The sequence below is a fragment of the Dermacentor silvarum genome, chromosome 7 (genome assembly GCF_013339745.2).
Source record: "Dermacentor silvarum isolate Dsil-2018 chromosome 7, BIME_Dsil_1.4, whole genome shotgun sequence".
NCBI lineage: Eukaryota > Metazoa > Arthropoda > Arachnida > Ixodida > Ixodidae > Dermacentor > Dermacentor silvarum.
This window is the reverse complement of record NC_051160.1, coordinates 172,452,420-172,466,437: the sequence shown is the minus strand read 5'-3', so window position 1 is coordinate 172,466,437 and position 14,018 is coordinate 172,452,420. Positions and strand designations below refer to the sequence as shown.

The 14,018-nt window shown below is 47.0% G+C and overlaps 1 protein-coding gene and 1 pseudogene across 1 annotated transcript; one reads left to right on the top strand and one right to left on the bottom strand.

Moving 5' to 3' along the window:
• The first annotated feature begins 2,490 nt into the window (after positions 1-2,490).
• On the top strand, positions 2,491-4,670 carry LOC119457416 (putative nuclease HARBI1; annotated as a pseudogene).
• Positions 4,671-5,403: 733 nt separating this feature from the next.
• LOC125947257 (zinc finger and SCAN domain-containing protein 29-like) lies at positions 5,404-9,091 on the bottom strand. Its single transcript, XM_049671674.1, is given in 4 exon segments — positions 5,404-5,966; positions 5,969-6,040; positions 6,817-6,888; positions 9,016-9,091. Coding segments are annotated over 4 exon segments (783 nt in total).
• Positions 9,092-14,018: the final 4,927 nt, after the last annotated feature.

The window sequence follows — 14,018 nt, the reverse complement described above, 5'->3', positions numbered from 1 at the left end:
TCCTTTAATAGAAAATACATAGATACGTAACTCTAAAGACCCTAGTTTCTTAAGCTGCGCTGAAAACGCCATGCTATTCGCGCCGAGGAACGACGTTCCCCGACTGCGCGCCGACGAGCGCCCTCTGCCATGGAGGAAGGAAACCCTCTGCACAAGCTCATGTTTCCCGATGTATTGCCAGATGGCGTCCATGTCTCACGCAGCGCCTCCTCAATTTTATCAATGCCAGCCAGATGCGGCCGATTCAACATAAAGGAAGCGCTGTCTGAGGCAGGGCAAAACATAAATGGCCGCTTGATGAAATAATGCGGTAAAATGAAATCTGTTCAAACAAACCTTCATGCCAGGACGGAAATGGTACGAGAACAGCATCACGGGTGGCCGCGGATCAGACCAGCACTCATGTAGTACGGCCGGCAGAAGACTATCGTCTTTCGACGACATTTGCAGCGAAGCACGCAGATACGCGGCAGATTTTTCTATTGCTGGACGCGACGATCGAAAGGTGAGCCCTTAACAGCGTTGCTGTAAAACATACTGCTCCAGTCAGGTAGACTGCTCCCCCCTGCTAGTGAGATTATATTTGGATCATCAAAACAGTGATGTGTTTATTTAGGAATACCATCAATCGCTTAACAGCAGCCACAGCTGTGCCTAGTCACCACCAGCCCAGCCTGTTCTCCGTTCCAACACACGCCGCCAAACAGAGAGGAAGAAAAAAATTACTCCATCTCTTGCTAAAGGGAACCATGTGTGGATGCGAAGCAGCGGAGAGATGGTTAGCTTGAGCGGGAGATGGTTTCGCGGCAGCGGCCCAAGCGATCATCGCGGCGCTGCACAGGAGAGAGAATGAGGCGCGCGCGCTCTGTCATTTTCATACCGCGGAACTACCGTGGCGCCCCCAGTGGAGTATGAAGCTGTCGCACCACCTGTCGTGCGCGCCGCTCCAGATTCCTAAGGAGAGAAAGGGGGAGCGTAGGAGAGGAGAGAGAGGGGGAGGGGACGCCCATGCGCTGTGGGGGTGTGGGACGCGGGCGCCGCTCCGTACAGTAGAGGATTCCTATAGGAGAGAAAGGAGGGGGAGCGTAGGAGAGTGGAGGGAGAGGGGACGCGCATGCGCTGTGGGGGTGCGGGACGCAGGAGGGACGTACAAAGCCCCCGCCATAAGCTGCTTCGCATCTAAAAGAAAATGGTGATACGTCATCGAGGTGAGGCCCCGCCCCTGCACGGATTTGTTGTGAAAACAGTCGCACCCTGTACCGTGCAGTCGTGATGCGCTGCGTTCATCCAGCCGCTTGCGAAGCAGTTGTTGGCGATTGGCATTGGCTAGGTTCCATATTGCCGTTGTCATCCAGTCGCTCACGAACCAGTTGTCGGCGACTGGCGTTGCTGCAAGGCTGCACCTTGTTGTCATCCAGTTGCTCGCGATCGAACCTGATGTTGGCGACTGGCGTTGGCTCAAGGGTCGATCTCACCCGCCGTGGTTGCTCAGTGGCTATGGTGTTGGGCTGCTGAGCACGAGGTCGCGGAATCGAATCCCGGCCACGGCGGCCGCATTTCGATGGGGGCGAAATGCGAAAACACCCGTGTTCTTAGATTTAGGCGCACGTTAAAGAACCCCAGGTACAGTGCCTAGTATATACTTACTAGTGTGCCGACCGCGGGCGTCGCGGTGGCACGGAGAATGACGCCTTCCGCCGGCGGCCACCAGACGGCGATAGCCGTAGAGACCGCGCTTTACCGAGCGGCCTCTGTAGCCAACGCGCGCGCGTGCGAGAGACGCTGATGGGCTGTCCCAGCCCGTTTCGCGTTGCGGAACGTTGGTTGAGGTGGAACGCGATCGAAAGAATGAGCGCGTTAACCTAGCGCGCTCCGAACTCCAAAGGAGCACGCTCGAGTGCGCTCGAGTGCGACGTCTTCGGAGCTTAACTTAACGGCGATTTTCGCCGACTGCTTTCGGATGCACGAACGCGCCGTCTGGCGAATGTTATGTTGCTTCCGCATCCGCTATCGCACTTCGCGCGCTTTTCGAAAATGGCTCCGCCGTCCGTACTCCTGCAGTTCTTGTTAGACGATGAAGAGGTCGAAGAACTTGACGCGCGGCGACGGAGGCAGCAGCAGCGGCTTACGTATGCGATGCAAGCTGTTCGTGCTGTTCTCAGAGGTACCCTATCAGAGGATTTATTTCTGTTCCGTGGTATGGCGACTGATGACTCATTGCAGATCTGCTTCTTTCTGGGGTTTTACGTGCCAAAAAAAGTTCTGATTATGAGGCACGCCGTAGTGGACGGCTCCGGATTAATTTTGACCACCTGGGGTTCTTTAACGTGCACTACAACGCAAGCACACGGGCGTTTCTGCATTTTGCCTCCATCGAAATTGATTGCAGAACGCAAGAGGACAGAATGCCGTATGATCCGAGGCATCCAGGATTATGTCATCAACGTTGTGCCCAGATACACAGATACACAATTCAAGGAGCACTTCAGAATGGACAGAAGCACTTTTGAGGTAAGTAGTCCTATCAGTTTGAGACAACGCACGCGGTTTAATCTGCCCCCCGTAACTGACGCCTCTGCCTTGCAGTCATCGCCAGTCTGTGGATTATTTTTGCAGAAGGTCGCTGTACACAGGACTGCATGTGTTTCACGAAGACCAAGTTTTTTATCAGATTTAATATGTCGTAACTAGTCTACTAGGAATATCAGTGCTGACTGCACAGGTCTTATTGATGCTAAGTGTAATAAGCACAAGCTAGCAATCATTATCAAAAATGTGCTAGCTGTTGGCTTACAGGTCCTGCTGCAGATCACGCAGGAGCGACTCACCATTGAAAGGACACCAAGGATACCTCTCCATACAAAGGTGCTCATGGCTCTGTGGCTGCTTGACAACCAAGAGTCATTCCGAGGTGTTGTCGACCGTTTTGGGGTCAACAAGGGCCTGCTGCACTACGTTGTTAACAACATCATTGAACTCTGGGCAGGTGTGACCTTTGTCACTGCAGGATGTAGCCAATGAATTCTACCGAAAGTGGCGGTTTCCTGGAGTTGTCGGTGTTGTGGATGGTTGCCATATCGCTATCAAAGCCCCAGAGAACGAGCAGGATGCTTATTATAAAAGCAAAGAGTTCCACTCAATCATCCTGCAGGGGTGCTGTGATAGCAATATGACATTCACCCATGTGCACGCAGGCTCTCCAGGAAGAATGCACGATGCCAAGGTTTTCAGTGCATCAGGCCTGGACAAGCTAGCAGAGACCTTACCACCAAACTTTCATATTCTTGACGACTCGGCCTATGCACTGTCTGTCGGACTCATGAGGCCGTACAGGAATAATGGCCATCTAAGTTAACAAGAAATAAAATTCAATGAAAGACTAGGCGCAGCAAGATCAGTGATTGAGCGTGCGTTCGCACAGCTAAAAGGCAAATTCAGGCGCCTGAAATATCTTGACATGAAAGGCACTGCACTCATCAGTAAATATGTGCTGGTATCATGTGTTTTGCACGACATCATACTTATGTCGAAGGATTCCTTTGATTGCGAGAGCATGGAGGAGGAAGGTGATGATGACGAACCATCTTTTGATGGGAACTCAACAGGAGTTTCGGAGAGCAGGGGCGCACTTAAGCACCGAGCAGTAATGTTGGCTTTGTAGAAAACAGGCATGAAAACAGATGCTGGCAGCTTCAGCATTTACACATGTTTGTATTAACCATTGTTTATTGCATTTTGGTACAAAATAATAGTCATAACAAAAAACCTTTTATGTACTGCCCTTGCACATGTTTATGTCAATGTGAATTGTAGGTATAAATAAAAGACTTATGAAACTGAGTACTTGCACCTCTATCGTGAAGCAAAATATGAACACAAATGACACTGCTTCGTGTGTGTGACTAGTGTTTGTACTTCAAATAGCATTGCTCTCTCGTGTATTTCCATCGAGATGTGCAGCAACATACATGGGAACAGGTGATTAGCCTGTATAAAAGTCTTCAAATCCTTACAAGATACATGAATTGTAGGTATAAATAAAACACTTATGAAACTGAGTACTTGCACCTCTATCGTAAAGCAAAATATGAACACAAATGACACTGCTTCGTGTGTGTGACTAGTGCTTGTACTTCAAATAGCATTGCTCTTTCGTGTATTTCTATCGAGATGTGCAGCAACATACATGGGAACAGGTGATAAGCCTGTATAAAAGTCTTCAAATCCTTACAAGATATATGAATTGTTGGTATAAATAAAACACTTATGAAACTGAGTACTTGCACCTCTATCGTAAAGCAAAATATGAACACTAGTGACACTGCTTCGTGTGTGTGACTAGTGCGTGTACTTCAAATAGCATTGCTCTTTCGTGTATTTCCATCGAGATGTGCAGCAACATACATGGGAACAGGTGATAAGCCTGTATAAAAGTCTTCAAATCCTTACAAGATATACAGTATCAGCATAAGGCACTACATAGAAACCACTTTTGTTCCCAGAAGGCTTTCTGTTGAACCAACGAGAAAAACATGCTCTAAAAAAACTCCTAAAATGTTGCAACTACACTGCAACTATGTATGTCGATACCTATATATATATACAACATCAACACGAAGAAATGCAATGCCACAAGCAAGCAATTTCAGCAAAGAACTATTTGAACCAGAGCACGCAGCAAGCTCATTGTTTTGAGACTGCAAAAAAAAAGAGCAGGCTGGCCAATACAGGCGTGAAAGCGTTATAAATGTCAAAGACAGCAACCACCAAGAAAAGTCTACTGCAACAGAAAGGTAGAGGGGGTAGTGTCACAGGTAGAAACATCAGCACAAGTCTATTTTGACACAAAGAGCCTCAAAAAAAAACTTTTCAAAATTAAACGAACGGCATGCTGCCAAGTATGCAAAAAAAACTTATTCTCTAGCATGAAAAGGCAATGTAGAAACCATAACAAGGCACAAAAAAAGGCAACCAGATCAGCAGAACAAAACCTGTTGTCCATTTAAACAAATTGAGATTTTTGGCACCAGCGTAATCCCATCTGAATACCAATCAGGCACACGTGACAACACACTTGAAGTGCAGGTAATGCCTACTTATCAATCTGCAGTTTACTGAAATAAACTTGTTACTAGTTTACATTCAGACAGTCATTCCTAAAACCACATTTCTTGTTTTGAAAATCTAGAATTTTGAAATAATTTATAAGGTTTACAGCATACGCTCTTCAGACTTTCTAAACAGCTTTTCATTAACCATAGCAAAACAAAATTGTCGAATGCACATTCTGAGTATGCATTCCACAGTCAGACACCTAGGCAGTCACACAAGCCGCAAAAAACAAAAAAACGTGTTCCTGTTCTTAATTAAGTCCACAAATAACTGAATTAATTAATAAACATCTTAACTGGTGCTCTCCGCAATGCGCTTCAGCATTTTCAGCTTCATTCTTTGCATTTTCAGTTGCTGCTTGTAACGTTGGCATTCTTCATCCTGCCATGCCTCCATGTTGCTCAGGATGTCTTGCAACAGAGTTGCTGTTGTTTTACGGCGTTTTGCCTTGGCAGCAACTTGTGCTGCATTGTGTTGGGAGGAACGCTCATCAGAAAAACTATCAGTGTTCTTACCAGTGGCTCCATGAGTTTCCCGAGCCGCTCCCAAGAGCTGTACACTAACAGGTGACGTGGCTGATGTGGACGGCTGCGTAGGCATACTTGATGAAATTGATGCTTGGTACTCTGCACTTGAAGACAACAAGTTGTCCATCTCCCTGTAGAAGGGCCACTCCTTCCTATCCCTTCCGCTCTTCCACTTGTGTTGCCGATGTTTATCATAGGTTCTTTTTAGCCCTTTAAATTTCGTCTCGCAATCAGAGGCTGTTCTCAAATGGCCGCGCTCCCTCATTTCTGTGCTTATTTGAATCCAAATATATTTTCTCTTTTTCTTCCTGTCATGAAAATCTAGATGTGACGCTGGTAGCATGCAATCAAAAGAAGAACCTCAGCGTGGGACCAGTTTGTGGCATCCCTTGGTGTACCAGCTTAAGCACGGTGAAAGCTGGAGCCTTCCTTAGGGCCACCTGCAGAAATTAAAGTATTAATGTCAGTATCTGTGACGAGAACTGAAGAGAAAACAGTCCATAACATGCCTGCACACAAACTTCGATGTGGGCAAAACTTTCTATATTTTTTATCAGCAGTGACAATGGTCCAACAAGCGACCAACATCTTCACAACTCTACACTTGCACTTAACAAATCGTTCCTCCCATCAGCTATTCAAGAGTGGAACAGTCTACCCGCAGCTGCCATTCTCGAGCATGACGCAGCTAAATTTAGAGTGTCATTATCATCAGCTTTTCTTTGATCCTCATACTAACTAGTCTTTCAATAAAAGCTAGTATGCTTTTCACTTTTCTCTTTTTTTTACTAGCATGTATACAGTGTCGGGTTTAAAGAATGTAATTTGTTCCTCATTGTACGCGCTTTGCATCTCAGTGCCTGTAATATTGTAGATACGTTTATTATTCAACATTATTTTTATTCTTATCTCAGTATCTGATTCCTTAATATCTTCTATAAATGTTATTACTACCCATGATACCATTAACAGCAACTATATTATTTTGTTTCACGTGAATTTGTTCCGCTGTTCTGCCAAATATTACATTCGTGTTATGACATGTCCTTTCGTATTTCTTACTCCCCGTCCCCTTTTGTAATGCCTTGTAAAAGGCCCTTAAGGGTACAATAAATGATGATCATGATAATGATGAGGTACACTGTTTAAAAATTATGTGTGGAATTCCTGTTGTAACTGTGGTCTCCCGCCAGGTCCCAGTCGGTACTCTCATCGGCCACCCAGAGGTCGTACTCATTCATGCGGTCACCTGGGAAATAATTTAAAAAATGGGACACATGCTGCATTACTCCTACATTACCATTTCACGAGGTGGCACTACCTAAAGCTACAATAACAGAAATAACAATTACAAATAACAGGAAAAAAAGATATGTATTCAGTTTAGCAAGGCTGGGTGAAATATATGCACACAAAGTCTGTAAAATGATACGGCAATAAACTTAGATTAAAATGTTTATATTTGATTTGCTATAACAATGCTGGATTTAACATCGAAATCTACCTCAGGAAACCTCGTTAAAACTCAAAGCATACTGATCATGACTACAAAATCCTCGAGTACTCTGCCACTTAGACGAACAGGTATGCCAACTCATTTTGTCCGACCAGTTAACCATTGGAACAGGCTGAATGAAAAGCAAGTGCAAATGAAAATGTATTCTATTCCATGTTGTAACCCCCCCCCCTGCTCTAACGCCCAAATTATGGGCGCTGCAGGGTAATTTATGAATAAATAAATAAATAATAATAAAAGCATACAATCCGCCGAAAGGCAGAAAAAGCGAGTGCTTGACAAGGCGGCCACTGAATTTAATGCGTCGTCCGCAATCAGCCCGACGCATCGTGATGATCAACTTTACGCTAGCAGAAAAAAAGGTGCGTGTCAGTGGCCAGGTTTGGCAGCACACACAGCCTCACGCGGATACTACATTATAGTCACAATGTACATGTACAACAAATTATGCATATTAGGTGGACATGATGCCTTCGTGGAAAATTACGTGCTCACAGTGAAAGGTGATATGGCAGTGCGAAAGCTGGGATATTGTGACCCCAAGAACTACCAGCAAGGCATACTCACAGCCTTCGTTTCCTGGCTCCGCAAGTGACATTGAAGGGCCGTTAGTGTCTGGAAACAAAACAAAAAGAAAGAAAAGCAAAACATCTTTAGAGCACATCAGAATGTAAAAAGCAGACAAAGACGATGCGATTACGTGCAGCGTTTTACTAACTGCGCAGACCAGGTGAAGGATAACACAAAGCACTTTACTGTCTTCGGGTTTATCCTAGTGAGTTATCCCTTACGTAGCTTGCACCATGGGCGCTATAACGTAAAATGATTCCAAACTGTTTTGATTCCAATTTCTGCAATCAGCCTCCACAATTGGTCAAAACATTTTCGGGCCTCACCCAACTTCGCCTGTCTGTCACGCGACGTCACGAAAACCGCGATAGCTCCCAATCTGATATAAAGTGTACACACTGATTATGCATAATTAAACCGCACAAAAGAAAAATAATCATTCCTGATTCGACGCCTTTCCACCATTAGCCCTCTGCTATTGGTGCAATGTTTCATGGCTACGCCCACTTCACCTCTCTGTCACGTGACCTCACAAAACCGCGAGAACTCACCACGTCAAAGTGATGTGTACGCGAAAAAAATGCATTAATATGCCGAACAAAACTGAAATTTTTCTGAATAGCCACAGACTGCCCCGTTCCGAAAGGAATAGAAGATGGCTACCCGCCGATCGCTCAGGCCCTCGCTACTCGCACCTGCGGGTGAGCATGTATTTATTTGCGCATGATAAACCTTCTTGCGTGGCAGTAAAACATTATCGAGCCCTTTCGGCATGCATACGGCATCGCTCTGCCAACTCTTCCTTGCTGAGGATCCGTTTTAGCGGCAGTCTTATCCTTCCGTTGCACGCCGCCGCGATTTTCGACCAGACACCGCAAGCTAAGTAAGGCGAAGCGGACCAATCGGAGAAGCCGCCACCACCCTCTTCATGTGGTTATCTATTTCCACTGTGCTGGCTCGGCCCCATCGAAACCCTCTCCACTAGAGCGTGCTCCTCACCTCTTGTCAGCCAATTAGATAAGAAAAACCGCTGAGCGTAGACACTGTTATTGGTTTCGAAAGCGAACAAAGGTGACCTCCTATAAACGAGGAGAGTGTTTGATTGGGTTGTTCACACAACGCTTGCGGGTCACCGCCCGATGCTTGCGTCGGTGGTTACGTAAATTTGACGTCGGGATTTTTTAATGAAAACTGTTTGGAATCATTTTACGTTATAGCGCCCCATTAGTCAACAACCGTCCCAATGCACCGTCTGGTCCTTGAAGATGTTCCTCTTTTATTAGTACTCACCGAATATGTGCACTACGCCATCCAAAGGCAAAGACGCTTCCACCGACGTCACTTCAACTGCCCCAACCTCTTCCATGATAACATGAGGACCTGAAGAAGTCGTACACATGAATGTAGCGACGAGAAGGTGCGAAACGGCGACTATTCGGTTACGTACCTGTGCGTCTGGCAAGTAATGATCTGGCCGTCATTTTTGGTTCGCGCCAACACGCCAAGTTCCCGATCTCGCTCGAGAGCAGCTTCAGGCGCCCGGCTGCGCGGCGGCGGGAGGAACGAGTGGGCATGTAGAACGGAGTTGCATCAGTGGAAAGAGTAGGAAACACGTCATTGTTCCGGAAGCCGTAGCCGGCGCGCGCTCTCGCGCACCGTTTCCAGTGTGGGGCGCGTAGGGCGCGCTCCGTAATCACGCACCGGAAGTCACTTTTTAGCCGTTAAGTTTAAAAGAGCGCACTCTGCTGGCTAGAGCGCGCTCCAGCGCCTCAACTTAACGCGCCCAATATGATTTCGTTGCATTTACAAACGATTGTACGCACAGTTATCATTAATACGCTACAGGATACCGGGTGTTTCCTCGAAAAATACCAATAAATAAATACGTGGTTTCCGAGGAAGAAGTTTAACTTTTTTTAACTATTATATGCGACACGTACATGTCCACAAATGCTAAATTCACGCCAATTGGTAACTAATTACCATAAATTTACTAATGATTGTTTAATCACCTAACGGCACTTATTGCGACTAACGGTAATAAAACAAGGCAAATTTTCAAGCGCGACACACCGCCGAGTGTAATTTTGAACGAGCGCTCAATGTAGCACTTATTCAAGTATTTCTCACAAACGACAGCCGCCGGAGTTAGTTTTCGATCTGCCCTCTATATATTCTTCTCCCACTCGGCTAAATATTCTATGTAAGCAGGCGCGCTGAATAATGAGACTGGCTCGTTGTTTGAGCGGTATCCACTCGTACAATAGGGGGCAAAACAGGTGCTGTCTTATACCTGCGTCATACCCGTGTCGCACGGGCGTTTGGAAGGCCTTCCAACCGATAGTCAGTTGACTATCGGTTGGCTCAAGTTCGATATGCTACACGGGCGGTTTCGAAGGCTGCCGAGTCAACAGTCTATCGAGTCAACGCAGCACCCTACAACTTTCTCGAAATCTCGATGGCCTTTGAGCAACGGAAGCGGAAACAGCGCGAACATGCCGTCTCGTTTACAGTGTGCTGGTACTCGTGGTTAGAAAGATCAAACCAAACCAACATGCTCTAAAAATACTATATATGAATGATATTGATTATTCAATAAAGTAATTTTGCCACCTAATATGTGCGAACTGCACATAGTTTGAAACATGTAAACACACACCAAAACGGCAGCCGCATCGAGCGGCGCAAACGTTGCCAGTTTCGCTACTCAACAACTTAAATACTAAACATATATGTATGGCAATGTATTTACATTTTGTATTATACATTTGTATTATACATGTTTTAATGTATAAACGAACCTAAAAGAAATTATAGTGCTTTTAAGTGGTTTTAATGTTGTTTAACTTTTGGTGACATGAAAACGAAAATAAAGATCCGCAGTGCCACACAATTTTGCGAGAAACGCCTAAACCACTCACTGAACGGCCTTTGAAAAGTGCTGTGTAGCAGCGCGACAACTCCTTTGAGTCGATAGAGTTGTGGCGTTTCGAAGGCCGTCGACTGGAAGGCCTTCCAAATGTGCCCGTGTGACGTTCCGAAGGCCGTCGACTTGAGGGCCTTCCAAATGTGCCCTTGTGACGTTTTCTGCGACGACATCGCGGTTCCGGCCGTGAACAGACACAAGTGCGAACCGCGCGGACAGAAAAGAAATCCAGCAATGACATGCGGACGCACCATACGCTACTTGCTCGAAAGCAACAACGCACCAAACGTAACCGCAACGGACTGTGCTTACGAACGACGAACGCGCATCCGAAGCGCAAGCGACGCGCGTGCCACGCGCGCGTGTCAAGCCATAGAATAAAGTCAAGCGCTGCGCCACTCGGTTAGCACGGTCCCAAACAGTGTCGCCGTCTGGTGGCCTCCGGCGGAAGGCATCACCGGTGGTGCCAGCGTCTCCCATTGGAAACGCTCTTCGATCGGTCGGCACACTGGTAAGTATATTCTAGGCACTGTACTCCAGGTGGTCCAAATTTCCGGAGTCCCCCACTACGGCGTGCCTCATAATCACATCGTGGTTTTGGCACGTAAAACCCCATATTTATTAAATCAAGGGTCGATCTCACCGCGGCCATCCAATTGCCCGCGGCTCGGGGGTACGTTGATGGAAAAAGAAACATTATTATTTTATTGCGATAACAATTATATGGTCACTCCAAAGCGGATTTCTGCCGTCGCCGTCATCGTCGCCGTCGCCGTGAGGTTCCGTATGACGTCAACGGCGATGAAATCGTCGCCGCGCTCCGGACGCTGTATGTGCGAGTGAAAGGGCGCCAGGGAGCGAACGCACGTCGGATAGCAAATGCGCGTTCTGCGCCGTGCTCCCTGAAGGGCTGCAGAATTAAGCGTCTCTTTCCTCCTTTCCATATATAGAGAGCAAACGCGACTTTTTCCGTCGCGCGAAAGGCTGGGGGGAGGGGAGAGGTAGGGGAGGCGACGTTTAGCTGCGGCACCAAATGCGTATGTATATAAAAACGCCGCGCGCGTTCGGTGCGAACGCGGGCAAAACGCCGATGGCGTCGACAACAGTTCTGTGCGTTGCTGGTGCTGCTGCATGTTCAAGTTTATACAGCTGAAAAAACTACTATCCTTACTCCGTATAGCTCTCTACTAATTTGCTATCGCAATTGATGCTTCGCCTTTCGGGTGAAACTGCGACGATTTTATTATTATTATTATTATTATTATTATATTATTATTATTATTATTATTATTATTATTATTATTATTATTATTATCTGCTTCGCAAGATGGCGCCTAGTACGGACGTTTGTAATCTGTGCTCCCAGCCTTTTTACGGAAAACAGCAGTTTCATCGCTGTATTTCATGTGAAAAACGTGCACACGTGAAGTGTATTGCATGGCCCGACGAGGACCTTGAGCTTCTAAAGTCTGGTGATAAAGCTTTCACGTGTAACCTGTGCCAGAACGCCGACCACGCCGACATTGCTGCGGCTAGGCTTAGCAATGCCAACACGCCCGCTGCTTCCCCATCGGCGACCCCTCCACAGAGCCTTGCTCTCGTCGGGACCGGTTTTGAGGCGGTTGGTGACGTCGCGGCCCTCCGTGGCCTTCTCCTTCAGGCGCTCGAGGGAATATCCTTCCTCAGCGATGAGGTGGCGCGGCTGCGGTGTGACAACGAGCGTTTGCACAGGGAAAACGCGCTGGCATCCGCTCAGCAGGCCGTGGCTATGGGTGCGCTGCGGGTCGAGGTGCGTTCCCTGCGGGATGCGCTTGGCAAGCCGTCTCCCATTTCTCCCGCTGTGATGCCGCCCATTTCTCCTACAGTGCTGCCGCTCCACCCGTCCAAGAAAACGTATGCTGCGACCGTCCAGACTGCTTCGCCGAGTGCCGTCACCGCTGACCATCTCTCCAAGGCAACTCGGAGTGAACGTCGGCCTGCTTGTTTTGGAGCTGGGGAGAGCAAGGCAATATCCGTAGCGAAACGCGCCCCGCGACCGAAAGCCATTTTTGTGTCCAGGCTTTCTCAAAATACGACGTCTGCGGATCTGACAGCTCACCTGTCAAACGTCGGAGCACCGCCAATCGCCTGCAAACGCCTCAAGACGAGGCATAATTCGTATGCCTCATTTCTAGTTTGCGCTGATGAAGCCGTCGACGATGAAGCTCTTAAGCGCCTGAACGACCCGTCTATGTGGCCAATGGGGTGCCTGTTCAAGCCGTTCCGTGGGGTACTACACGACGGTATGCTTCATGCTTCAGAGAAGATCCCAAACGATCAAAGTGGTGTGTAATCTGGACATTTTCTACCAAAACGTTCGTGGACTTCGCACCAAGGCACGTGAATTTTTCGCCAATGTCATTTCCTCTTTCTTTCCTATCTGCTGATCATCGAATGCCTTAAGCGCTTGAAGCCTTCCCTATCTTGCGGTCCTGATGGCATCCCTTCCGCAATCTTAAAAGCGTACGGCGGTATATTTGCCCCAGTATTGACATCTATATTTAATAGCTCTCTGAATACCTCCACCTTCCCTCACATGTGGAAAACTGCTCGTGTTTTTCCTGTATTTAAGTCTGGCTGTAAAACCGATGTCTCAAATTATCGTCCGATTTCTCTTCTCTGTGCCACGTCTAAGGTTTTTAAGCTTGCTCTTCACAACGTATTGTCTTGTACTGTGAAGAACACATTGATTCCGAATCAGCATGGATTCCTCACCGGCCGCTCCACTATCACAAATCTCGCAAGCTTCATGACACATATCTCCGCGCCAGTACTTCAAAGGGGGCAAGTAGACACCATACATTGCGACCTCAGTAAAGCTTTTGATGTGGTAAGCCACTCACTGCTTTCTCATCAAGCTTACGCACTTTGGTGTTGACTCGTCAATTGTAAATCTCTTGCGGAGTTATCTTATTGGTAGATCATGTTTTGTTAACGTCAACGGCCAAACGTCTTCTTCGTACATGGTAACCAGTGGCGTTCCTCAAGGATCAGTGTTAGGACCACTCCTTTTTTAATTTTTATTAATGACGTTCTTTCCGCCATTCGGCATTCTTCATTCCTCCTGTATGCCGATGACATAAAGATTTTTAAGGCAGTTCACACTGTTGATGACTGTCGCATCCTGCAGTCTGACCTGCTTTCTTTTTCTAAATGGTGCACAGACAATAACCTCTCCTTGAATGCTGCTAAGACCAAAGTCATGACTTTCACCCGCAAAACAGCAAGCATTTCTTTTTCTTATTCAGTAGATTCTGTACCATTGTGTAAGGTCCGTGAGATCAATGATCTTGGTGTACTTTTGATACAACCTTACACTTTTCAGCAC